At 43.0% G+C, this 25,848-nt stretch overlaps 2 protein-coding genes across 3 annotated transcripts in view; both read left to right on the top strand.

Moving 5' to 3' along the window:
* Nucleotides 1–12,443, top strand: rhoab (ras homolog gene family, member Ab). Its single transcript, XM_080468695.1, has 5 exons — nt 1–98; nt 6,861–7,018; nt 8,290–8,410; nt 9,303–9,433; nt 9,707–12,443. Exons 2-5 carry the CDS (start codon nt 6,863–6,865, stop codon nt 9,878–9,880), a joined length of 582 nt encoding a protein of 193 aa, XP_080324821.1. The 5' UTR covers nt 1–98; nt 6,861–6,862; the 3' UTR covers nt 9,881–12,443.
* Nucleotides 12,444–20,364: 7,921 nt separating this feature from the next.
* Nucleotides 20,365–25,848, top strand: part of sema3h (sema domain, immunoglobulin domain (Ig), short basic domain, secreted, (semaphorin) 3H) — a 60,435-nt gene continuing 54,951 nt past the window's right edge. Inside the window, exon 1 of one of the 2 annotated variants that reach the window (XM_080470589.1) lies at nt 20,365–20,878. In XM_080470589.1, coding sequence (XP_080326715.1) covers nt 20,779–20,878 — 100 coding nt within the window. In that variant the 5' untranslated portion in view covers nt 20,365–20,778. The remainder of the gene's footprint in view (nt 20,879–25,848) is intronic. The other variant, XM_080470590.1, reaches the window with a different exon arrangement.

Raw genomic sequence — 25,848 nt, 5'->3', positions numbered from 1 at the left:
AGTAATTCATTGTATCAGACGGAGACTGGAGGAAGCAGCGAGCGACTCGGCGCAGAGAAAACACCGAAAAATACCACTGTACGGCACATAAACTGAAGGTAAGCTACTTTCCGGGTTACAAATCGCCGCTTCTGTCGTGTTGTCGCGTTTAAAAGTAGGGCGGGAGGTTTTTTTAAAGTTGTGCGGAGCTTTTTGAAGAGGCCGTACCAGCGAGGCAGGCTAACGGTAGCCGAGTTAGCGACCTCGAGCTCTGCCTCTTCCGCAGTTTTGTCTCGCAGTTAAAAAAAAAAAAAAAAAAAAAAAAATGGTGGAAAGAGACCCGCTCCGGGTTCAGAATAGAAACTCGAGTGGGCAAAACACACCAGCCAGGCTCTTTAGTTGTCTTTAGACGAAGTATACAAACTTAGAAAAGCATTTAAAGTGTTCAGCACAGACTCGCCTAGATTGTCGAGCCTTAACAAACAATGAGGCTCCTCGGCTCTTCAGGCTTCTTCCCTGTTTATCATGTTCAACAACTGCAAGCTCATTTCGTAATATGTCATCTTAGACAACATATGAAACAAATAACACTGATGTAATCCACTTATAGAGTGTTTCTGGATTTCCAGGTGTAAATGGATCGCGATATTTCAACTTTGAGGGAGGTGTGTTTTAGTTTATTCTTAGTTTATTAGTTATTCTTTTCTGAACATAAGTGTTATGGCCAGCGCCCCCCCCCCCCCCCCCCCCCCCCCATGTGTACAGTGTGTTGTGATGTGTTTGAGTTTGGATGTGGACCACCCCCCCATTCTTCCACTGCGGACTCACCAGCCATCTGTTGCCTGTGTGATGACGCCATCTTTCTGGTGACCCACCCAGTGGAGAAAAAAAATATATATATATATATATATATATATATATATATATATATATATATATATATATATATATATATTAAAACAATGTTTGAAATGAACACTGGAACATTTTACAACACACAACTTTATTTTTCTGGCATATCACAGTAAATGGAGGACTTTTTTTTTTTTTTAACTAACCAGTTAGGTTAGTGTTGAGGACCAGCAAAGACTTAGTATTAAATGATTTGTTAATTTTGTTATAGGGGTAACTTATGTTATACCAGTTATTGTCGCAATGATAATGACACAGGTTTAGTCTAACACTTCATATGCTGTCACCGTCAAAGGTGTTGACTAGATTCCTTAGCAGGGGCGATGGGTCGTGGCAGCTGATCGGTATCCAAAGCGACTGTTCTGAGAGCTCTGCTATACTTCAAGGTTTACTCTGTATTTAATACAACTTTGATCTGAAAACTAACTAAAACAGCTATACCCAATATTTGTTTGGCTATGTCTCCTCAGTCGATTCGATATCGAGGTACGTGCCAAAGGAATCATCAATGTTTCCACTGTGTTCCTGTGCTGCCACTCCTCCATCATTTCCAGCGTCACAAAGAAATGTTTGTAAATCTTCCAAATAAGACTGTCAGTTTAAAATGATACTTTTAGGGAGATTATTTTGCGAAATTGTGATTCATTTATTTTATTTTTTATTGATTTCCATTATTTCTAACAATCACACTTATGTATATTTCAGAACCATGTGGTAAAACAGTAGATATGCTACATAGCTGGGATACTTTCACAAAAAGTGAACGTTTTGATTTAACAGAAGAGAAACTGAGTGTTTAAGAATATTAGCGACTTTCAGACACTGTGGCTTTCTCGGTGGTTTATTTGCAAATTCAGTATACACCCTGGATGGTTCTTCAGTTTTCTCTAGGATCCATTAATAATAATTTGTAGTAAGGGAGGTCATTTTTTGACAATGTAATCAAAAGTCCAAGAAATCAACATTGAAATGGCAAGAATTTATTTGATGGTTAACATTTCATCAATCTTTCACTTGCATCAAATTGTCAATCATGTATTAAACACAATAAGGCGTCTTAAAGTGATTGTGATTCTAGACGCCACAATCGGCTGACCATCTCAAGTCAAAGACAATCCTCCAAACTGGCTCCACATAATGAGAACTATTCAGTTTGTAACCATAGGACTTCTGTCTGTGACATTACTTTCAACTTAAAATAAAGCTTTTCATGGAACAACGCAATTTTGATATGAATGAATTTACATTGGTGAAATTTCCCACACAAAAAAAGCTGATAATTAAATCGCATGTCTTTATCGAGCCCTGTTTGATACTTAAACACAGACTAGATCTGTTATTGTGGAATACTCCGTGAAGATGGGAGGTGGTTGCTTTCAGCCAACAGATCAAATCAAATGTCCGTACAGCCACCCCTAATTGGACATTGTTTTTTTATGGTAGAGATCATTTACTCCCCACATATGTACTGTCGAGTGGCAGATTTACTCGCCAACTTTCTGTCAAGTTGAAAATTTTTTCAGCCGACGGTGTGTTAGTTGGGACTAATTTTCCACCGTGAAGACTGTGTGGGTTATTTCCTGACACACACACACTCTCAGGCTTTTAGAAGCGTCCGTAGCCTGTGTGTGGTCTGTCTAAAGGACGGTGTGATGAATCATCAAGTACACAACAACCACTTTAATAATACATTAAAAGCTGTGTCATACACACTCACAATGCTTAATGAATACTTTTTCACTTAACACTTGATTGATGAGCGAAACAGCCACAGAATGGCTTTGTGTTGGACAACTGGTTATGTACACACGCACGCACGCGCGTTGGTGTGAGGATCCAGCCTGCTGTCACACATACCGGCTGTTTGAGAGGACGACTGACAGGATTTGTCCATCTGCATGGAGAGATAACGCTGGCAAAGTATTGTTTTTAACAAATTCATTTGTTTTTATAAAATGTATTGTGAACTTCTGCTTCCGGCAAACATTTTGAGGCGAGTCGGATGATGCGCACCTTTTTTTTGACGGACTGGTGTCAGCTGTCGTCCTCCTCCCCAGACATTGTTTATCACCTGGGTGTTCCCTGTTGCTCGCTCCGTATCAATCCTGTTTTGTTAATTTGATCCTGTTGAGGTGCTCCACGTCTCTCCTTATCCATTGTTTGTCTGTCTCTTTTAATTTCATCTCCTGGTCTCTTGCTGGCAAACACAGATGGGGTGTGGATTTGCACATGTAGCCCGGTCCTTCTTATCCAGCTGGATTATAATTGATCGAGTTGTGGTTACTTGTTGCTGTGCCTGTCAGGGTAGCTTGCGTATGCAGCCAATTTATTTGTACTTGGGGTTGGGAAATAAAGCTCAGTATCCAGTGGTCCAGCAGGCTGTAGATCTGGTGTTGCGTCATTAGCACTGCTCTCCAGGCATTTTTAATTTCACAGTGACTTTGAAATTTGAGTTATTCACAGCAGCCTGAGATGGTGGCGTGTGTGGTTGGTGGTGATTTCACATTCTGTTTGTTGGATCGATCGACCTGAGGCTCACAGCTGTGGTTTGAAAACCAGCCCAGTGTGTCGTCGTCCTTGTTTTTCAGAGCGTTTTGTGGGCACTAGCTTTATAAGGCCTTCGAACCTGAAGCTGACAAGTGTGTTTGTTTATATTAGAACATTACGTTTATTTCCTATAACTTTTTGCATACAAATGAGGTTCTTAGCACTTTTTTTTGTTGTTTTCTTGCTTCTGCTGGAGTAAGGCGCAAAACACATTTTTGAACTTCATGTACAAGACTGAGCAAGAATAATAACAGACCTGCAAACATCGGCACAGCAGCTACTTCTGTTGCATGAGAAAGTATCCGAGGACACCACAATAATATCAACGCTGGCTGGATTTGTGCACCCTCACGTTGTGTTAACACTTATGTGAGGTCATTTCATTACATATAGAATACACGAAAGTTGAACAGTCCATTTTTTCCCCCCCTCATCAGTGAGTGCTAATTCCAAAGTGTGAAAGTGTTATTAATTTTACATTAATGTGAAGGATAAGATTAAGGTCAATCTTCCCCAAATTACCAACCTTTAATGTACATTGTGTATTTTAAGTAGATGGGCGAACATTTGTGTATTTAGTGTTTTCCTGTATGAATTGCAGCACTGCAGTAAAATGGTAACACTAATGTTGACTTTGACGTTTCTGGTCTTGTGAAATGGACATTCTGTTGGTTCAGACACAATAATCTCAACTCCTAATGGAGATTTTCCTGTTATCTTTCTCTCCTGCTCATTACATCCTTCCTTGTGTTTTGTCTGGATTATGTTTCAAGTTTCCTGTACAAAAGGTTTACATAATGTGTTTAATTTATAGTGTCCCATTGACATTGATGCTTAAAAGCTGCTCTCTGTTACTCCCAGTGTCGGGACCTCTGCTCGCTGTAAAGTGTCGTTTGTAGCTTTGATAATTTGCTGATAGACGCCAGGCCAGCAGTTGCTGTAAGGAGGGTGACACACACTCATTTCACCCGACGGTCAAACAATCCCAACACTGACCAGACATCCACCTCGGGGCTATGGCTGCCCTCGTTTTTGTCTGTCTCCTTTTTCCTCAAGTCATAAAGGGAATGGACTGATCTTTTTTGACATTGCTGTCCTACTTAGAGTATTCATCTACCATTTATAGGAAGCTCGCAGCACCTCGCAGTGCACTGATGCTTTTCAGAGTGGAAACCTAATGGGAGTCAGGGGGCATTAAAAGAAGGGCCGTGAGACCGAAAGTCAATTTTAACTGACAAGAGCGATTAAACTGCTTTTGTCTGTATTTTAATCATCTCAGTGAGTTGCCACACGTACAGTGTGAGTGTAGGTAGTGGACTGATCTACCGCAGCAGGTGTCTTCTCTGGGAACATGTCACTGCGGGAAGCATATTCAAATATGCTGGGCTTTTTAAAGAATCCCTGCTTTTTTGTCCAAAATGAGCTGATTGTGCTGGCAACTGTTGACTAAATGTAGTTTTGAGTATGTGAAAACATCAGGCATCAACTGCTGATGGGTATAGCAAGAGATCATTCAAAACAATACTTTGATCCGGTTTTTAATCCCAAAAAATCTTATGGAAACCTACACAATCCTCTATCCCCTTTGCTCTAACACGCTAACATGACGGTGAGGACCGACAAAGACTAGACTAGGTGTGAGGAGAATTGTCTCTGAGCCCTGTGATGGAGATGGCAGGTTGGGATAACATGATTGACACCGCCCGCCGCTGCACCTCCTCGCTTCGTGGAGGAAATAACCGTTCAGAGCTGTGATTTATTACCTTCCCCATGTGAGGTCCTGTTGTCCTTGTGCAGTTAAAAAGTCTGTGCACTGTATTGGCGTCCCGCCGGCTCTGCCACTGTGACTAATGTGGAGCGTTTGATGTGTACGTTGTGAATTAAGAAACTGTTCCCCAATGTCCACACCCAACATCTCCCTCTTTTTCTGGGGCTCAGTTCCTGCACATGCAAGTAGGGAAAATTGCTATTTTCCTGTTTATGTTTTTGATCAGACTGTCTGTAAAATGTGACTCCAATTCTGGTTTGTTTTTGGCTGTATTTCCGCCACTGCAAATTAGGTAATAAGTGTATTGGGATCCAATCAGCTAAATATCAGTTATGTTTTCACATAGTTCCTGTGTTTGTAACATTTCACTAAATGTTATTTCCCAATATGGAGTGATCCAAGCAGCTGTGGGCGTATGACACAAGACCGCCTCTCACTCAGTTTGCCCCAACTTCCCTTGGCTCAGTTGAGTAAAGTCATTCTCACACCTACGCCTGTTGGCTCTTCTACTGTCATCGATTGCTGGAAGCTATGCTAGGTTTTTACTTCCTGGTAGCTCTGAGATGCTGCCTGCGTCCCGTCAGTCTTTAAATGAGTAGGTCAGGTATCAACCACACTGACCAGCCTTGGAATACCTTCACCTCTCCCTGAAAAGAACATTATCATCCAATCAGCATTTATACTCACTGACCTGAAGACTGCAAGCTGTTTATCACATGCTAGAAGAGAGACATTTTCCACGTAAATACACTTAATTAGATTCACCTTAATATATTGCACAACTTTGCATTGTTTTTTTGTGTGTAGAAGTTTAGATTAGTTTCTGACACTCAGACTAATGAGGCTGTTTTCATGTGTGTGAGGATGTGACGTGCTGCGGACCACTTGGCCAGGTCACCCTTGTAAAAGAGATCTCAATCTCAACTGTTTTTCCTTTTTAAATAAAGGTTAAGCAGATTAAACACTGGCTACAGTAAACTGATAACATAGTTTCCTGACTGTGAAAAACATTTAAAAAAAATGTCTCATCATCAGATACCAACAAGTCTCTTTAAAAGCTGTTAATGCTCATGACGGTTGAAAGGTGGCAGACGTCTTCGCCACCATCGACCACTTACTGCAATGTTGTGATTTGAAAGTTTATTTCAGACGTCTGGGAACATTAAACAAAACAAATGTTGAGATATATATGCTTCCATGTCATGGGACATTAGATTTTTACTTTGCCAATTGGTTTTCTGGGCCTCTTCTGTATTGTTTGCAGTATTTTGTTGATTTGGATGCAGTTCTTTACATTTTTGTCTTTGAACACACACACGATTATGACAGCCTGATCCTCAAGTATGAAATGTTTCCTTCCCCTATCATGCTGTCTGTGCAGTTATTAAATAAGCCTGGAGGTTTGTGAGACTTCCTCATTCCCAGGAACAGCATTAATCACAAATACAAAGACCATTACATTTCTCTCTTGAGTTTCCTTTTTTTTTTTCATTAATCATCTTGCTGCACCCTTGAGGGGCTTTGAACGTCGGGCTGAGTGCTACTTTTCAGCACTGTGGTGAACTTTGTCAACTATATTGGTGGATGGTGCAGCAGTGCATCACTACATGCCACAAAGGTTTTTTACAAATCGTGTTTCTTGTTTCATGCACAGGGATGGCTGCCATCCGGAAGAAGCTGGTGATTGTTGGAGATGGAGCTTGTGGGAAGACCTGCCTTCTGATCGTCTTCAGCAAGGACCAGTTCCCCGAGGTCTACGTCCCCACCGTGTTCGAGAACTATGTTGCCGACATCGAGGTGGACGGGAAACAGGTGAGACGCCCACTAATCGTCCTGATGCTGTGTATTGCCTTTACCACGATGAGTTATAATAATGATAATGCATGGGTTTTAGTGCTTTTCAGGACACTCAGATGCTTTACATTGCATTATTCATTCACTCCATACTCGATGGTGGTAAGCTCGTGGAAAACCATCAGGAGGTCCGACATTATACCAAGAATGTCTACTCTGTGCAATGTGAGAATTAGTTTTCATTAGTATTGTTGAACCTCCCACACTTCAATCTAAAGCAATAAAACAAACAATTTTTTTCTTCTTCTTTGTACTGATGTAGACGATTGTGAATGTCACAACACATCCCTGCGTATGTTAGACTCTGCGTTGGTTTTTGCACTGGTATCAAGGCTAGTTTTGTTCCCTGGGTGCTTAATCATGCTCAGCGCTTTAATTCTACCTTCAGGGCCAAGTGAGCAAGTGGTGATAACACTGTGGTGTTCCGTTTTGACATCTTCCCTCACACTGCTGCAGTCATCTGCAAAGTCTGCTCATTTTGTGCTGAGATCTCACTGCATTTCTACGAGTTTGTCGAATCCAATCGTCTCAAGCTGCACTCATCTAGTGAGGATACACCGGGACAAATGGAGTCAGTGTTCCTGTAATTTTATTGTCCCGTATGTTTGCCTTTCTGGGTGACTGCAACACACGGCCTCGCTCATCAATCACAAACTCACAAAACCTGACCTCATTCTGCCTAATGGGATTCTGGGACGTTGAGTCTTTATTGGTTGGTTGATTCCTCAGCCCTCCCCGCTCCCCGAGCTGCTGCAGAGGACCCCAGCTACTTCTAAAGTGTCACACTTCTCCAAAACGTCTTGATCCGGTTTTATTTCCCTATTTAGCGCTGCAGTCTTTTCACACAGGATTCTGTGACCGCCATTGAGATTACATTTTTTTTCTTTTTCCTGTTGCTGCGCTGTTCAGAAGAAATTGGCAAATAGTGATTTTTAATGCAGATCTTCAACACAATCTTTAAAATGTAGGACATTTGTGTTGCAGATCGAGGTGTTGCTCACATATATTTCAAATGACCTCTAAGAGACATTGTTTTTTCGTTAATATGTCATTCATATTACAATTTTTTTTTTTTCCATTTGGTGAGGGTTAAATCTACTCTTGTCCTTTACTGATCTATTTCCTGCCTTCATTGTGAATGTCATGTTGATCACGGCTGATGAGACGGGTTTCATATCCTCCTTGTGCGTTTCTCGTCTCATGGCTCTTGTCTGTCCTCTCTGCGTCAGGTGGAGCTGGCTCTGTGGGACACAGCAGGTCAGGAGGACTACGACAGGCTGAGACCTCTCTCCTACCCAGACACTGACGTCATCCTCATGTGCTTCTCCATAGACAGCCCCGACAGCTTGGGTGAGTGCGACACCGTCCACTGACATAAAACACCAGGTCTCAGTCTTTTTCTCTCACATCCTCCGTCATCTTTCCGTTTTGATCACAAGTTATTTCTGGGGTCTGGAGATTGTGTGCTTTTCCTGCCTTGGGCAGAGGAAGTGCTGACATTTGCATATGCACACACTGAAACTCGCCATTTGTCACGCAGTGGCATACAGTCCTGTATGAAACAATATGCTGGGCCTTTTCCTTCACTGTCATTATGAACCGCTCTTCCCTGATCATGTGCGAAAACTCTACATAAGAAAGAGAATAAAAGCTCCAGAGATTAAATGTTGGATTGGTAGTAAACGAAAGACTTATTGTAGTGGAAGTCTGTAGTTATTCTATGTGGTCACACATTACATTTCTTGTTAAAGCAGCTTTCACACTGACAAACTAACAGTTTTTGTTGGTGTTTGCTTGGTAAATATCCGAACTGCTGTAACTTCACAATTCTTCTGTGGTTTTAGTTTAGTTGTAGCAAAACGAAAAAGTCGCAGATTATTTACTTGGTTATTAATATTTCCTTCCCTTTGCTTTCCTATTTTTTCCTTTAAGTGAAACGCACAGAGAGTCAGGAGAAGATAAAGCTCTCCTCGATCACAGGGTTGCAAAGGCTTAGTGACGTACGCATCATACTGGAAAATATGCAAATACCGATTTAATAGTTCTGTCAGTGTTTCCTTTTATTCCGAAATGACAGGCTGAAATTGCCAAAGGTTTATCCACAGCTAAAAAAATGTAAATGTACACTTCTGTGCTAGCAGGAGCAAAATGAAGTTTTAAATACAAGCTTGCATAGTAAATGAAATGTCTGACTAAGCTTTATTGATGTGTTTTCATCTTGTCTGGTCTCTTTCGGTCACAGAAAACATTCCAGAGAAGTGGACCCCCGAGGTGAAACACTTCTGCCCAAACGTCCCCATCATCCTGGTAGGAAACAAGAAGGACCTGCGCAACGACGAGCACACACGTCGGGAGCTGGCCAAAATGAAGCAGGTGCCTCAGTCCTTAATTTTCTTCAGAACCTGCGATACCTTATCTCCTCACTCACATGTGTACCATTAAAATAGTTAAACGGTGTCAAATAATGAGGTCAACCACATTATGGGGACGTTTTTAGGAGGTAGAGTACAAACTTGTCATGATTTTCCTTATATAGCAGCAGCTGAATGAAGCTTGCGCCAAATTACCAACAGTGAAAGTTACAGCAATGTTACAGAAGGTTGGAAGTTTCAGAATCTAATGTTTATTTTCCTCTTCATCTCTCAGGAGCCGGTGAAGTCGGAGGAGGGCCGGGACATGGCCGGGCGGATCGCCGCATTTGGCTACATGGAGTGCTCAGCCAAGACCAAGGACGGCGTGCGGGAGGTGTTCGAGATGGCCACAAGGGCGGCGCTCCAAGCCCGCCGTGGAAAGAAGAGCAATAAATGTGTAGTGCTGTAAAGCGGCCCGCCGGCACACTTGGACTGTTTCCACCCGGGGCCACGACGCCCCGGGGGCCGGGCTCGGGAGGGACGGAGGGATTACTAGGTGGGACTGGGAGGGAGGGGATGAAAAGAGTGCAGTAAACGATTACCGCTGTAAACTGTTTGTTGGACTGAATTTACCCTGGGACTTGGGTTTGGGAAGCTTTGACGCTGAGGGGGCGGGAAGGGGTGGGGTGGGGTGTGGCGGACAGACGGACGGACGGACGGACGGACGGAGCACAGTTAACGACTACCGCTGTAAACGTGTGGGGTTACCATCAGGGAGGGAAGATCACAGCAGCCACCAGCTGAACACTGCGACAACAAAGCCACTTAACTCATCCTGGCCCTTATTATTTAAAACGTGATTGGTAATCCATAAAGTTGATTGTGAATTGTGGCATTTCCCGCCGACTGTGTTCTGAATGGATGACAAGACAACAAAACAGGTTTAGGTTTTGCGGCCGCGGTGACTTGACCGGTGGGCGGGGCAAACAGACAGCACAGTTCAATAAGTACCACTGTTAACAGCCACCGGTGGACTGGTGGGGCGTGGAGTGGGACAGCTGAAGGGACGGGAGAAACGAGACGCGGTGCGTGGGGCGTGACCACGATGAGACGGTAACCTCCAGACCAGGACAACACTTTTTCATGTCATGCATTACCTGAGCAGACCACCAGGGCTGCTCTAAACATTGACGTTTATTAGCTTGTAGGGGAGAGCCTCGTCCGAGGCTTTAGAGGAACGGTCACATGCCACCGGGCGCCGGAGCCTCATGTGTCCTGTGATCAGAGAGGTGTTGGAACGACGCGCTCACATGTCCGCCTCAGTGCCATTTAGTCTCACCGCAGCTAATCCTGTGCTTACAGACGCAGCGTGACAAACAGACCCAGCTCTACTCTTTACCCAGATAATCTGTCACAGTCACCTGATACCCACTGCTCCTATTATTCGCGGGCTGTCCGAATTTAAAAAGCAGCTCGTCTGCGTCGACTTCAGATTACCGTAGATCTGATCCGTCACCATCTGGTCCCGATTCAGATAGAAGACGTGTTCCCACAGCAATGTTGTCCAGTTTACGTCCAGGCCAGACGGTTGCACACGTCCTGGCGGGTGTGTCTGCATTAAGAGGTGAATCGTGGTCTTTTTATTGTATTCCCCCCCCCCCCCCCCCCCGGATGACAAAGGTCGCTCACAGCCCTGCATATACCAGCCTGTGCGCACTGCCGAGGCTCCCCTCCCCTCCCGTCCCGTCCCGCTTCACAAAGCCGACCGCTGGTGCTCGTCTTCCTCCCGGTGTCAGACCGGGACGAGAACACGGAGAGGAGAGGGCTCGTTTACATGCACACCACCGGTCTCCTTGTTTGGAATGAACGAATTAATAGTTGATGGGTACGTAGGCATGTATAGGACTCAATCGGACAAAATCAAGAAGTCGTGTGGTTTTCAGGAGTTTAAAGAAAAAGAAAAAAAGGTGCTGGAGGATTGTAGTAATTGACCATTACTTAGAGGTTAACCTTTACCAGGTTAACTGCTGGTACCTGCCATCTGGTTACCAGCTAATGAGGAACACAACATATGTGACATGACCTTTTTACCCAGAATGCAGTGCATGGAAACATCAGAACTGTCGGGCTGGTCAGCTAGAAGGAATCTGAACTCGTACATCGGACGAGGTGGAGGAAAAAAAACCAGTAATAAAAAACCGCCTGTGGATTTCAGGTAGTATTCTGTTAATGGAATCTGAATCAAGGCCACTTGTGTTTGTGTCCTGACCTTTCTGAGTGTTTCACTCACATTCAGACACTCTTTATTTTAAGTGTTTTAACTTGTGCATTTCCAAATGCAACCAATTGGCGTCTTTCCTCCTGTGATTTTACCCGACGGCTTCACACCCTCCTGTTCTTCCTGGCCTGCAGGGAGGAGCCTGTTCCAGAGACCAGTCTCGTTTTTATACTTAATTTCCAGCTTTTTAAAAGAAAAGAAGTCATAAACCTGTTTATCAGTATTTTAAAGAAAATCAGAGGTGGAGGATTAGGGAATTATTCTTTGTTGCTTTAGTTTTATTTCCTTTTCTTCTGTGCTTTACCTGATTGTTTAGTTTTTTTTCCTGATGATTTACACTTGGTTGTTACGACCCGTCAATCATCCCTGCCAAATGCTGCTGTTCAGGCAGTCTGGAGAAAGGCTGGCCTCTCGGCTGCCCGTTGAAAGCATCACTAGGACCACGAGTGCTGGCTTGAATTATTTTTATTTTTTTTGTTTTAACACAAACTAAAGACAAAAGGAAAAAAAACAAAAAAAACATTGAGTCTCCATGTACAAGTCATTTTATTTCTAGTTGTTATTGTATTTTTAAGTCCTGCTTTTTGGATGCTGAAGCAGTGACGTAAACAAAGGAACAGGAAAACCAAGCTGTATGCAAAGTCTGTAAATATGAAATGTGGTTTTGTTCATACTCGACTATACACACGCGCACATGACTGGAAACTGTATTTGTAAACTAGCTTTGGTTTGTGTAATAAATTACTTTCTATAACACTCCCTTCCTATTCTCTGTGGTCTCGGGATGCGCTTCGGGCTCAATCAATACACATGTAATATGAATGGAGTGAGGTGCCAAAGCCTACTGGCACATGCAGCAATGCTGACAAATAACATGCAATGCCGCAAACCCCGAATTCTATCGAAACATCCCCACTTCACGTTTTACCAGATTGAAGAGCGGAGGCTTGACACGGAGCCACTCGGAGAAGAGTGAGCTAACTGCCGAGCTGCTGGAGAGTGTGTGGGATGCTTGAGGTGAGGCAGTTTCAGCTTGTGTGGGACGATGCTGGATGTCGATGGGAGAGGAGAGCGTTGGGGAGCTGCTCTGCCTCCAACAATCCAAGTTGTGTAAGGCAGCGCGGAGGAGTGGAAACCCAGCAATAAAATATGAGTGGTCTGATGGAATATACCGGTTTTGTTTCCATGTGGTATATGTTAACATACAGAACATACTGTTTCTTAAACCCTCTGAATTGTATTTTTACAACTCCCGCATGAATTAACAAAGGAGCAGGGTTTTTTCTTTTTCTTTTCTGCTTCCAGCTTCTTTAATTGAAGACAGGAGTTTCCATCCTTGCAGTGACACTGTTCATGTGAAGGATAAACATCTATCCATCTTCTACACTGCTTTGGTCCCAGTTGACTGAATGCAGGGTAGAACCCAGAGCGGTCATCAGGCCATCGCAGGGCAAACGCACCAGCATTCACCACTATGAGTCAACAAATAATCTCAAACTCATGTTTTTAATCTGTAGGAGGAAAACAGAGTACCTTAAAAACCCACATATCAATAGAGTGGCCTGCAACCCAGGAGTTGAACCAGGGACCGTCTCACTATGGTGACAGTGCATCGCCTGGCAGACACAGAAGAGCTTTTCTGATTCATAGTGCTTGCCTCAATTCTTGTTTTATTCCTTTAAAATATAATAAGGTGGTTTAAATTCCCTCGCACCTGCACTTTTTTTATGGTATATATTTAGCGAGGGTGACCTTCAACAGCTCATATGATAGATCTGTGTGGTATATAGGAGCAGGAGGAGGAGGAGGAGGAGGAGGAGGAGGAGGAGGGATAAATATATATGGAAAATGGAAGGATAGTAGGAGGACAGGTCTCCAACAATGGATCACAAGAGGAGTGGGTGGATGTGAGAGACTCCTCTGACTGAGAAGGATCGCTGGTCAATGTGCCTGGAGGAGGGCACATGTTAACCTTCACTGATAATAATAATAATAAAAAAAAAAGTATTAGAAACATCACAAATCTGGGTGATTTTGAACAGATGATTCCAGCAACACTCCAGAGGGTTTCCACTGAGAGGAGCAGAGTTGATGGAGGTATAAACCAGTTGCTTGAGACAACTCCTGTATTTATAACTTAAGCAGCCATATGCAAGCCTTATTATTGTTCATTACTTATTAAAACACCTCCCGTGTTCCTGGGAGCTCTGCTTGGGGGAGAAGGACCCGAGTTTTTATTCAGACCGAACCCAGAAAGCCAAAGAGGAAGGAAGTTCGTCACTGCCTGCTCCACCCAGCAGCGGCGACCGGGCACCATGTAAGACAAAACGCTGCCTCTGGTGCAACACTTTGCGGAGGAATGAGCCGGAGGGAGGGTGCAGAGAGTGACGATACGGCGGTTTCTTCTCTCCCCTCTGCATGTCTCACTTTCTCCCTCTCTGCGTCTCAGCCAGCCGAGCAGGACTAGCGCGCTGCTCGGTGCAGCCGCCCGCTTTATATACGCCTCTATTTTTAGACACGCGCGAGCCCAACTATTTTTAACCAATATGAGCTCATTGTCCGTGCGAGCGGGCCAATGGGAGGAGAGGGAGAGGGACCGAGTTAACCAATCGGAGTGAAGGATGGGGAGACTGGGCGGGTTACACAGAGCCTATTATCTGCGTCGAAGGAGGAGGATGGGCAAAAATGATAGACCTCTCACTCTGACGCTTTTTTTTTTCAGTTAACACATTTGGCGCTTTCCATGAATTGTTTTAGACATTTTCCTTCTTTTTGAAAAATATGAATGGTGTGATTTGGCCATTTCAATCAAGTTACAGTTATTAGCTAGTAGATGACAACTTTAGACTTTGTTCCAGACATGTTTGAATAATCAACCTATATTTTATAAAATTATTTCTATTTTGAGTGTTATGAGTGTCTATCTATCTATCTATCTATCTATCTATCTATCTATCTATCTATCTATCTATCTATCTGTCTGTCTGTCTGTCTGTCTGTCTGTCTGTCTGTCTGTCTGTCTGTCCGTCCGTCCGTCCGTCCGTCCGTCCGTCCGTCCGTCCGTCCGTCCATCCATCCATCCATCCATCCATCCATCCATCCATCCATCCATCCATCCATCCATCCATCCATCCATCCATCTATCTATCTATCTATCTATCTATCTATCTATCTATCTATCACTGAAACTGATTTCATCATGGGCCTGAGGTTCACCATGTTTTTATAACGCTAAAATGGCACCTCTGTATAATGTGCTGGATTTTTTATTTTTATTTTTTTAAGGTTTCTTCTCCACCACATCCTCTGACTCACCATGAGGGAGTCACAGTGAGCCTGATTTTCTTCAGCCTGTCAACAACAATCCACAGGCTGCTGCAGAGACTTTTAGTTATTACATAACTGTTCAATGCACTTCATAGCAGGAGTTCCAGATTGATGTTTCTATGAGGTTTAGGCTGTCTGCATCTCTAAATCTATGGAAAAGGGCATTATTGTGTACAGTGGATGATTACATTTCTTGTGTTTAATAAGTGCAGAGATACATACAATGACTATAATTCTGACTCAATGACAGTTTCCCACTGATTGCACCCAAGAAAAAAAAATCATGAATGATTGTGAATAATTAGGTTATTATCTATTAATTGTATTCATTATTCTGGTTTAATTGGTAAAGTATTTCAACACCTTCTGTAATTTTCTGGGAGGAGATCTCCCACACACTGTCTCTAAATTCCCCTTCAGCTTTTATACTCCGATGCAATGTTCCAGATTGAGCTTCAGTGTGGTGCATCTGTTCGAATAGAGGATCTCTGGTGATGACTCGGGACTGGTACGGCTCAGTCCTCTGTCTCTGTCTGGGCTCTTTTTTTTTTTGTTATGACTTGGACGGAGGTTTTGACAAGGATTGCCCCATGATTGTGAGTCATCACACCGCCCACCTATTCTGTTGTCTCCAAAAGTTTTATTTTTAGCCCTTAAACGCAGCGCCCTGCCCCTTGTCTCTGTTTACCTGTTGGGACAACAGTTGGGGATCCTTTTATATAGGAAAAAAAAAAAAAAAGAAATACAACATCACACAATGTCTAATTTAATATAATTCCCCACTATCTCATTCACAACAACGACAAAGTGTTTTTCACCCTATTTTGCCGCTTTATTCTAACTTCAACGTTACGGTGCCGAGAAGCGCGCTCCCGTCAGGCGCGCTCCCGTACAGAAGGTTCCAACACATCACGACGGGAGCGCGCAGGACGGGGACGGTCAAGTCAAATGCACTCCCCCGAAAACACGCGTACTCCACCCTGTCATAAAATCCACATCTGGTGGAGTATTTCACATCTAATTACTCTGTGTGATTAAACCTGATGGCAATAACGAAAACACTCCCAGTCGCACGCAATACACACTCCATAAGCAACGTAAAGCTCTTCTGGCATGAGCACAGAATATGTAAACAAAATGTATTTCAGTAAAGTAACTAACATATCAATTAGACATCTAATGCGACACGGAACAGGGGGGATTTTTAGATAGAAACATTAAGAGCAAACGTTTCTAGAGCCAAAAGCAGTAGATCAACAAACACAGTCATAAATAAACAAAATATACAAAGCAAACATGCAACCAATTTCCACTGAACACTACATTTTAATATCTTTTAACTACTTTGTTATCTTCAGTACGTTCCCTGTTCTAGCGCAGTCCGAATTTACCTCGTACGACACTGACATCTAGCGGTCAAAATATGTCACTACATATCAAAGTGTGCTGACTTCAATTGAACTACCACTTGGAAAAAGTTAATTTCCTCTTTTATCCACGTCTTCACTGTTTAGTTTTCGGGTATTGATGTGTTTTGGACACCAGAAAGGTGGACAAAGTCACGAGCCGTCAGCACAGAAACAAATCCAGACGTCTATTTGTCAGATCTCTGTCAGGCGAGCAGCCAGAAGAAACATAAGGTGGCAGCAGAGTCCCACCTGATTTGAAAACACACTCACAGCCCAGCCAACGTCTCAGTTTGGAGAGTTTTCATTCTTGTATTATATTTATGGTTCGAACATTTAAAGGACTAATTTGTCTTTATTTATATTTGAAATGTAATTTACTTAATAAACCTAACTGGCATGCACTAACTGGTTTGCACTCCCACCTCACAGCGAGAATCACCGTGTTTCGGGTCTTTCTGTGGACTTTTGCATGTTCTCCCTGGGCGGTGGCATTATATAAAAGAGGCCATGACGCGAGCGGAAGAGGGAGCAATGAGCACTCATTAACGCTACTATTCTCGCTCACTTCATGGAACACAGGGAATGTGACTGAGCTAATGGAAGTGTGTGTTTCGGTGCTCAGTGCAGAAGAGCAGCGCCGAGTTCTGAGAGCGGCAACAATGGTCTTAACCGGCAGAACAAAATGCTAATCGACTCATCAACGTCACTTGTCAGACGGAAAGCGGAGGCCTTTTGTCCCAGCCACCCGGGAGGTCATTAGTTGTAATTAACAGGCCGACTGATCAGTGAGGATTGTCCGTGTGAGTTTAGGAGTTACTGTCAATAGTCAATGTTTTTAAGGTGGATGTAGCATGCAGAGCCTTTGAATCAACATAGTTGTTTTCCAACTACACGTGACACGAGAAGTGGTGCCAACCAGACCCTCAGGAAGAAGAAAAACAATCTATAGGATAGAAGACAAAGTAAAAAGTCTGTTTTCCATTCATCTTCTTACTAATTTGTCCAATTTGCAAGGTACATCCTGGACATCACCGGGAAATCACAGAGAATCACCGAATCACACACACTTACACCGATGGATAATTCATGTGACGGACATTTGGGATTAAACCAGAGTACCTGGAGAAAACACGCACATGGTGAACACGCAAGCTCCACAGAAAGCCCTCCAAAACTAATAATAATTCAAAGTTATTCAACCGTAACAACAAAAAGTTCTTCCTGATTGTGAAAATGCATTGTTTGCTTACACTGCTTTCATCGTTTGTGTCCGTTGAGTAGTTTCCTTTTCCAGCAAGTTTCCATGCAACCGGACTCTTTAAAGTCTGCAGGAGCTCATTCTGAAGCTGCAGACTTTATCTTCTCCAAAATGCTTTCAGGAGTCCTTATTTTTCTCCCCAAAGTTTGACCCTGTAACCAGCATCACATTTACTAAACTGATGTTGATAGTTTCTATAGACGGTTTCATGATTTGCTATTGTATGAATGTTAATATAAAATGTCTCAACCAACATCGAATATTACAGTGAGCAGTTCATTTCGAGGTCCAGCGTGTGCTGCCTTTTATATCTAATGCAACACATTTACAGTTTCAAATGTAAAAACTTCTGCTAACGTTAACAAAAGTCTGTTAATAAAGTCTAAATACGGCAAAATAGTGTTTGAAGTCGAACCTTTGTGAAGTTCTGTTGTGCTCTATTTGAATACGCTAACTTCACTTCATGATCATTTAAGTTTGCGAGATGACAACCATTGGCGTTAAGAGAATCAAAACAATGAGAGGTGTAGCCAGGAAAAAGACTACTTATGTTTCATAAAGGTACAACATGTTGTCTTAGTTTAATGTAAATCAATATAGTCATAAATTGGGACCTGAATGATTAAATACTAAGAGCCATGATTTCCTTTCCAAAGCCATCGTGTATGTATCTACTGAAGTTACCAAAGTTATTGAAGTTGTACCAGCCTCTTTTAGTATTGCAATACATTTTCACACCACAGGATGGTGTATTGAGTCAGTAAAAGAAGCACACACAACAGTTCTTGAAGCTTTTGGCTCTTACGCACCTTTTTCAAGTGAAAACGGACGACAATGGTGCTTGAAGCCACTGCAACTCCAAGTGGATATTCTCCTGTGACTATGCAGTTATTGAGAGTAGCCTGTAAAAGCAATCGTCTGTCCATACAAATGTCTGTGTACTCCAACTGTTCATGTTTGTAGTGCACTGCTCTCTGCACGCATGCGTGTGTGTGTGGCTTCATGACAAAAACAAACAACAGAAACTACTAGTGGCCAAAAATGAAAATTACACTCAGCGTTTCCGCCGTTTCTGTGTGAACGAGACGTCGTCGATAATACTTTGCTGTGTAAATGTGAAACTTTTCTGAAAAGAAAACCTAAGAGCAATGCATTGTCACTTGAAACTTTGTCGTGTAAATGGGGCCTAATATAAGATAAGAAGGTTTATACTACTTACCAGCAGGACCCAACGACCAACCAATAAAAAGAGTCTAAAGAGGCAGAAGAGGCTGAAATCAGACATTTAAACATACGTTGCAGCAAAGGACCAAGTGGTTTTTACACCCTTGTAACAAATCTTTATTTTGTCATCATGTCAACAGAATCATTTAATGTTAATTAGCGAAGGCTTGCAGCCCCGGCCACCGTCCCACTCAAGGTCACTCCACCATCGACTCCTTCTCATCACTAATTAGATCATTAACAGGCGGGATTGACCACACGCTCCTCGGCCAACTTGGAAGCTGTAAGAGGTTGTGCAAACATCAATTTAAAGGACATCTTCATCATATAATTAAACTGCTGGGTCACAATCAGATAAAAAAACAAAAAACGAACACCCATCACTAATTATACATAAACAAACAAGCGTGGAGAATAAATCATTTACGAATCAGAAATCCTGAGAGGGAGTAGTACGCCGGTTCATTTGCACGCAACCTAAATTCATTATTTATCCCAGAGAATGAATAAATTGTCCCCGCTAGCCCGTGATTGAACTTGAGCTGGTGAAAAATTCAGCCTGTACCCCATGTGAGCCGCCATCTAATGAAAATAACCGAGCGGGAAAAGAAGGCGCGGGGTTTTAATGATTGCATTTGGGTTAGGAGTGAGCGCGGAGGAAATAATGAGAGAGCGGAGCGAGTTGTTGGAGGAGAGAGAGGGTTTGGTTTTGGAATTTGTTGCGGGAACTTTACTTTTAACGCACTCCTTGGCTCACGTGTCTTGAGTTGCTCTCCTCTCATCAACCTGCTCACAGTCTGAGGGCTTCTTGATTCAGGAGGCGCTGCCGCCGGGCTCATCATCATCAAATCATCATCTAGGCTGTTTGACAAGCTGCTGCTCCTGAACAGCTAAAACAAATCATTGTTCATGTCTGTGTAGACATTTATGTTCAAGGTATTGTTCTTCTTTCTTTCTTTCTTTTTTTTTTTTTTTAAATCTTTGTTACTTTTATTTATCTCTTCTTTTTCTTTCCCCTTTTGTGCTCCTTGAGGTTTGTTTTGGTTTTTCAAAATAAATAATATCCAAGTTAGTCACATATTAAAAACTTCTTGATAGAGACAGCGGAGGGGAAGGAGTGAGAGAGAGGGACTGTGGAAAGAAAAGAGGGATGAAGAAAAGAGGGGGAGTGAGAGAGACGTGAATAAAGATGAAAGCTGATTTGTCTGTCTCATTTCCACTTTAACTGGGTTTTCTGTGAGCGGTGAATAGGCGAGCGCGTCTGCACTTGTGTGTGTGTGTGTGTGTGTGTGTGTGTGTGTGTGTGTGTGTGTGTGTGTGTGTGTGTGTGTGTGTGGGTGGGTGTGTGTGTATACAGGGTGGCCACAAAGATCTGGGATCTTTCTCCCTCCGCCTCCCAGAGAGAGAGAGAGAGAGAGAGAGAGAGAGAGAGAGAGAGAGAGAGAGAGAGAGAGCACATGCAGAGAGGAGCTGGGACGAGAGACAGAACAGAAGAGAGCTGTCAAGCTGCGAGGAAGCAGCAGAGAGACGACTTAGTTTTTTTTTCTTCTTCTTGGAATATATTTTCTTCTATGTCTCTGAAGCCCCCCCCTACACACACACACACACACACACACACACACACACACACACAGACACACACACACATAGACATAAATACAAACACACACAAGGTAGAGTGGGTGTGTGCATTTGAGTGCTCTAGGTACTTTATTTAAAGGAGCTGGACTAACTGAAGCCTGACACGTCGGTGTGACCTGGACATTTACCTCCTGAGAGGATTTCTTTCTTTTTGAATAGACAACCACTTCCTTTGGGCACCTCACCTGAGATTCTAGACTGACTTCAGCGTTTCACTCGTGAGGTGCAGGATGCACTGGCTGCTGACGGCGGTCCTGCTGGCCCATCTTGGGGTCTCATTAACGGGCGCATGGAGAGCATCTCAACCAAGACTGCAGTTCAGTCACTCCGGTAAGAAGCAGCATGAGAATCATTTCTTGTCTTTCTCAAGGTCTTTTCATTACAAGTTCTCTCACTCTTTTGCCTTCCGTCTTCCTTTAACACCGTGCAACAGATGGGAATCAAACCACTTTCCCTTTCCGTCCATACTTGTCTTGTTATTTCCCTCCCTGTTATACACACCTGTGTCAAATACATCCCGGTTGTAGCAGCACTTTCAAAGTGTGGATGGACTTCATCGTCGATACTCTAAGACACCCGAAAGAGGAATTAGAGCTTTTTTGTTGCATTTTTTTTGTTCAGTGCTCAGAAATGTGAACTTTAACTACACATGACCACTATTGCAAGACATGGCCCGTACTTTTTCTGCAGAAACATGAAGGTGGGTTCACCTGCAATCCCTAAAATAAACCATAAATGCTCCAGATGATCAAGACAAGCAGCTGGAGCTCTGTGAGGAATGTTCACTACTTTACTGCTCAAAACAGCAAACAGGTGACAACGTCTCTGTATGATTTTCTGAAAGTGTGTGGACTTTGGATTTTCGCCCTATGTGTGTGTATGATTCCTCCCGGTTTCCTCTCGCAGTCCCTAAACATGAATTTGAGGCGAATTGACTCTAGGATATGAACGTGTATCGCCGTCTATTTCTGTGTTCAATCCATATTCCTCGCTTTCCCCAACTCCATATGTGTAGGTAAAGCAGTATATGAGATGGATCGATATTGACATTCTGGGTATAGGGTCAACACTACTGTGTTTTTCTTGCAAGAAAAGAAAACAGTCCTGAGGTTGTTTTATCGACCTTAAACCTATTTCCAGCAGATGTTTGCCGGCGTCTTGGAAACTATTTGGTGCTTCACACCTATAGACGTCCTCCTTAACTTAAAGTGACTTCTTGAGAGCAAAGCTCCTCCTTTGCGACTGGAAAAAGTGTCTATGTCAGTTAGTTTCAGATTTGGCGAACAAAGAAATATTTAGATGATCAGTTGGCGGAAATCCCAGACCCAGATTGCCACCAAATTCATTATTTCTTGGCTCGGGGCCAAATTAATACATTTTCTCCTGCAAAAACCTGCAGTATATAAAACTACTCAACGCAGAGAGAGGAAATTCAAAAACCGACCGACTCGTCTTTTCAAGCATGTGCCCGTGAGGCTGCATCAGTTCTCCATTTGTCAACAGTTGTGTTTTCACCTTGCGGTGGCAGCAGCTGGGTGTGGCTCTTCCTCACTGGAGAAAAAGAGGTCATCATCATGAAGTCTGTGTGACCGGTGCTGCATCTGATGCTCTTGGAGTTGATCCTAAGTAAGGAAGGAACTCACGCTCTGACCTACGTTGAGTGTTTTGCTGTTTGGGGTCGACAAACATGACTGTTCAAAAGTAATGAGAATGCAATCTGCGTGTCGTAATTAAAAGAGGATTTGGCGATTTGATCGTTTGCCCTCTTAACTCTATTTACCGAGAAGCCCTCTCAAATTAAAAGCATTCTGAAGGCGTCCAAGGTAAATGCATCGCTCTACTCCGGCGCTCCTGTGGACCAATAAACCAACTGGTTACAAATTCTTTACACAGGAGAAACTCAGAAGGTCCATGTGATGAATATGATGAGGCTGGAGTCATGGCCTAGAAATTACAAGGAGTGGGAAAAAGGAAAACCGTGTTCTCCCAGGTGGGAATTTAGCTCTAATGAAATCTCAAAGTGAAAATGTGAAGTCCTCCTAAAGTAGTGTTTTGTGCCTGTGAGCACTCATTAATGTCGGCACTGATTCTGTACATGTGCCTGTATGTCCTTGAATACATGTGCGTGTGTGTGTGTGTGCGTGTATGTGTGTGTTTGGAGGGAGTGTGTATAAATGTGTGCGTTGCTGCACGTGCGTGGTTACATTTGAAGATAAAAGCTTCCCTTCGTGTATTTACACAGAGCATTTCCAGGATCTCTGCCCACTTCGCTCTTTGTTGTGCTATTTCTGCCGAGGCGAATCCTCATGTCTTTGAACAGCCGAGGTTTGTGTATGTCTCACATCTACAGTGAGCAGTGGGCTCGCCTTTGGAACAGGAACCAAAAAATGTGTCCAGGGATTGTGATGTCCACCATCGTGTGTGTATGTGTGTGTGTGTGTGTGTGTGTGTCTATCTCTCTGTGGGAGCTCTATGCTGTGGTCACTTCCCTTCTCATCACCACAGAGGTTTTCCTCAGACAGACGGAGGAGTTTTGCTTTTTCCTTTTTTTCATTTGGAATTGCTGTAATTAGAAAAGGATTTCAGCTCCACTTAAACACATTGACTCTGAGGTTGTTATGTGGTTCAGGGTCACTGCACATTTAGATTTGACTTTATCTCTGGGAACTAATGACGAAGTGAAAAAAAAAAAAAAAAAACAACCAGTAAAATAAACAATTGAGAAATATTTTTTGTGTGAATCACACAGCAACCCATGGTAAACTATCATCATAAGGATTTCCAATAAAACCTTTTATATCCAGTCAGTCTTTTTTAAAAACTTAATTGATGATGTAGGTGTGAGCTGAAGCTCATTAGTGTGTGTGTGAACAGGTGAAGGTGCAAAGCAGCAGGACAGCACACACACACACACTTGTGCCTCAGTTATTAATTGGCATGCTGGCACAAAGGCACAATAGAAGTGGAACGACAATGATGTCCATAACGCCTTGCAGCCATTCATTCAGATGTTGAGGATCGGGGTGAAGGTGCAACAGCTCTGAAACAGACCGGCAGTGCGACAGGGGCCTCCGAGTATGTCGTGAATTTGCACCTATTTAATGTTTCTGTATGGTACATTAATCCCCAACTGCATTCACTGCATGTGTGACGAAGCTGTTTTGACCTCGTAATGAAATCTGAAAGACACAGAATTTTGTAAGAGGGGATGTGGGGAAGGGAGAAGGTTTAAATAAATAATTATGTGTTAGGTTGAATATTTTGGAGTTATTTGGCAGCGAAAGACTTGTTTTTAAGTCTCAGAAAGTTGCATTTCAGAAAATCAGTTTTGCACAGTGGGAGAAATTGGTGATGTTATGGTAATCTCCTGGACTCAGGAGGGGCAAAACTTGAAACAGAAGGTTTCATTTAACAGACATGAAGGTTATGCTATCAGCACTCTTCTGCTTGTTGACAGGACTTGATCGCACCATGTCTGGTTTGGAGACCAGGGTCTTATAATCCAGTCCAGCCACTGGGATTTGAAAGATAGAGTCTTATAAAAAGGTGAGATATAAGTACTGTTCCTAGGGAGAACCCGAACACTGCTGTCCACTCTTTTTGTCAACCACGATGGGACATAGACGATTAAGGTAATGTAGAAACAGACATAATGAAGTAAATGTAAGACAAAACTAGTATTTCAGGTGATGTATCCTCACTTGCTGTCACTCCACATGGGAGTCAAAAAGACAAATGGACAGGGCCAGCTCATTTGTTTGACGACAAGGAAGTGGCCTTGTCCATTTGTATGTTCAGGAAGAGTCTTGTTCTTGGTACTTGAATGGTAGGATTTCATACAGAGATGAAACAACAGTGTACTCAAGAGGAGGACTACTCCAGATGGGACTTAACTAATAACGTTAACTGGCCTAGAAGATCAGTATCCATTTGGCAAATGGGGCTTGTAAGCACTATTCTCAGACAAGAACAACAATATGAGCTGGGCACTCCATACCAAAGCTCATTTTACCACCCCAGATGGGACTCGAACCCACAATCCCTGGCTTAGGAGGCCAGTGCCTTATCCATTAGGCCACTGGGGCTCATAATCCACTAGTTCATAGAGAGCCTATGTAGAGAGGGAAATGCTCGTGTAACAGGGCATTCCAAAGATGAGGCAAAAGCAGCATTCCAGACGAGGATACTCTTTCTGTATCCTCAGTTTCTGTCACCCAAATGGGACTAAAACAGAATTATTTGGTTTAGGAGACAGTGCCTTATCTGTTAGACAAGTGAGGCCTCAAAGCAAGCAGAAGAAACAAAAGCAAGATTTCAGGTAAAAGCCTTTCTGCTGTATCCTCCATTTCTAGAACTTAAAACAACAATCCTTAGTTAGGAGAAAGTGCCTTATCAAGTGATGCTTGACAGCAAAGTTCTCAGAGGGAGCTGAGACAGAAACAACGTTTCAGGTGATGACCCCACTGCTGCAATCTCATATTCTAGCACCCCAGATGGGACTCGAACCCACTCTCTCAGAAGCAGATAGCACCTTTCTAACAGTTCATTGGTCACTTGAGACATGTGCCTGATGACTGGCGGGTGTAACCAGGAAGTAGTGTTGTATCGTGACTGAAAAAGGTGGATGAAGTAAAGTGACTGTTGCAGACAGTATCCGTCTCCATCCTGCTGTGTCCTCCGCATAAGAGTGAGCCGACCATCACACATTGAACCCTCAGGTTACACTATGGAGAGAGGTATATCATGTACATGCTAGTGAAGCAGGAGCACTCCAAACATGAGGCAAAAGCAGGTGAGGACACTTTTTCTCTAACTTTGCTTTCTTTCAACCCAAATGGCACTCAAATGGGACATTCCAGTGCCCCAGATTAGATCATATTTAGCTTTCAACTCAGGGTTGAAAGCTAAATATTCAGAGGGAAATTAGATAAATACTGCACTTCAGTTGAGGTCACTTCTGCTGTATCCTACCTTTCGGTCACCCCAGATGGGACTAGTCCCCCCTTTTGTAAAACCACATTTCCTGACTTTGAAAGTCCTGGTCATGGTATTCAGTCTTTAGTGATTGGTTCGTTAAAGTGCTACGTTCAGTGTTGTAGAATCATTTATTTATGTCTTGTTTGTGCAAAAAGAGATTGTGCACCAGATGCTGTTCAATTTATTGCAACAAAAGTGAGAACGATTTTTATCGATAGTTGCAGAACATTGGTTCCCCAGAAACTTTTATTCCGTTATCACTACAACAAACTTTTACATCTGCTGTCATTCTACTTTTTTGAGGTGATAAATGTGCAAAATAC

This window comes from Lipophrys pholis, assembly GCF_963383615.2.
Source record: "Lipophrys pholis genome assembly, chromosome: 8".
Taxonomy (NCBI): Eukaryota; Metazoa; Chordata; class Actinopteri; order Blenniiformes; family Blenniidae; genus Lipophrys; species Lipophrys pholis.
Note: the sequence above shows the minus strand (reverse complement) of the source record. Positions and strands in the feature narration are given on the sequence as shown.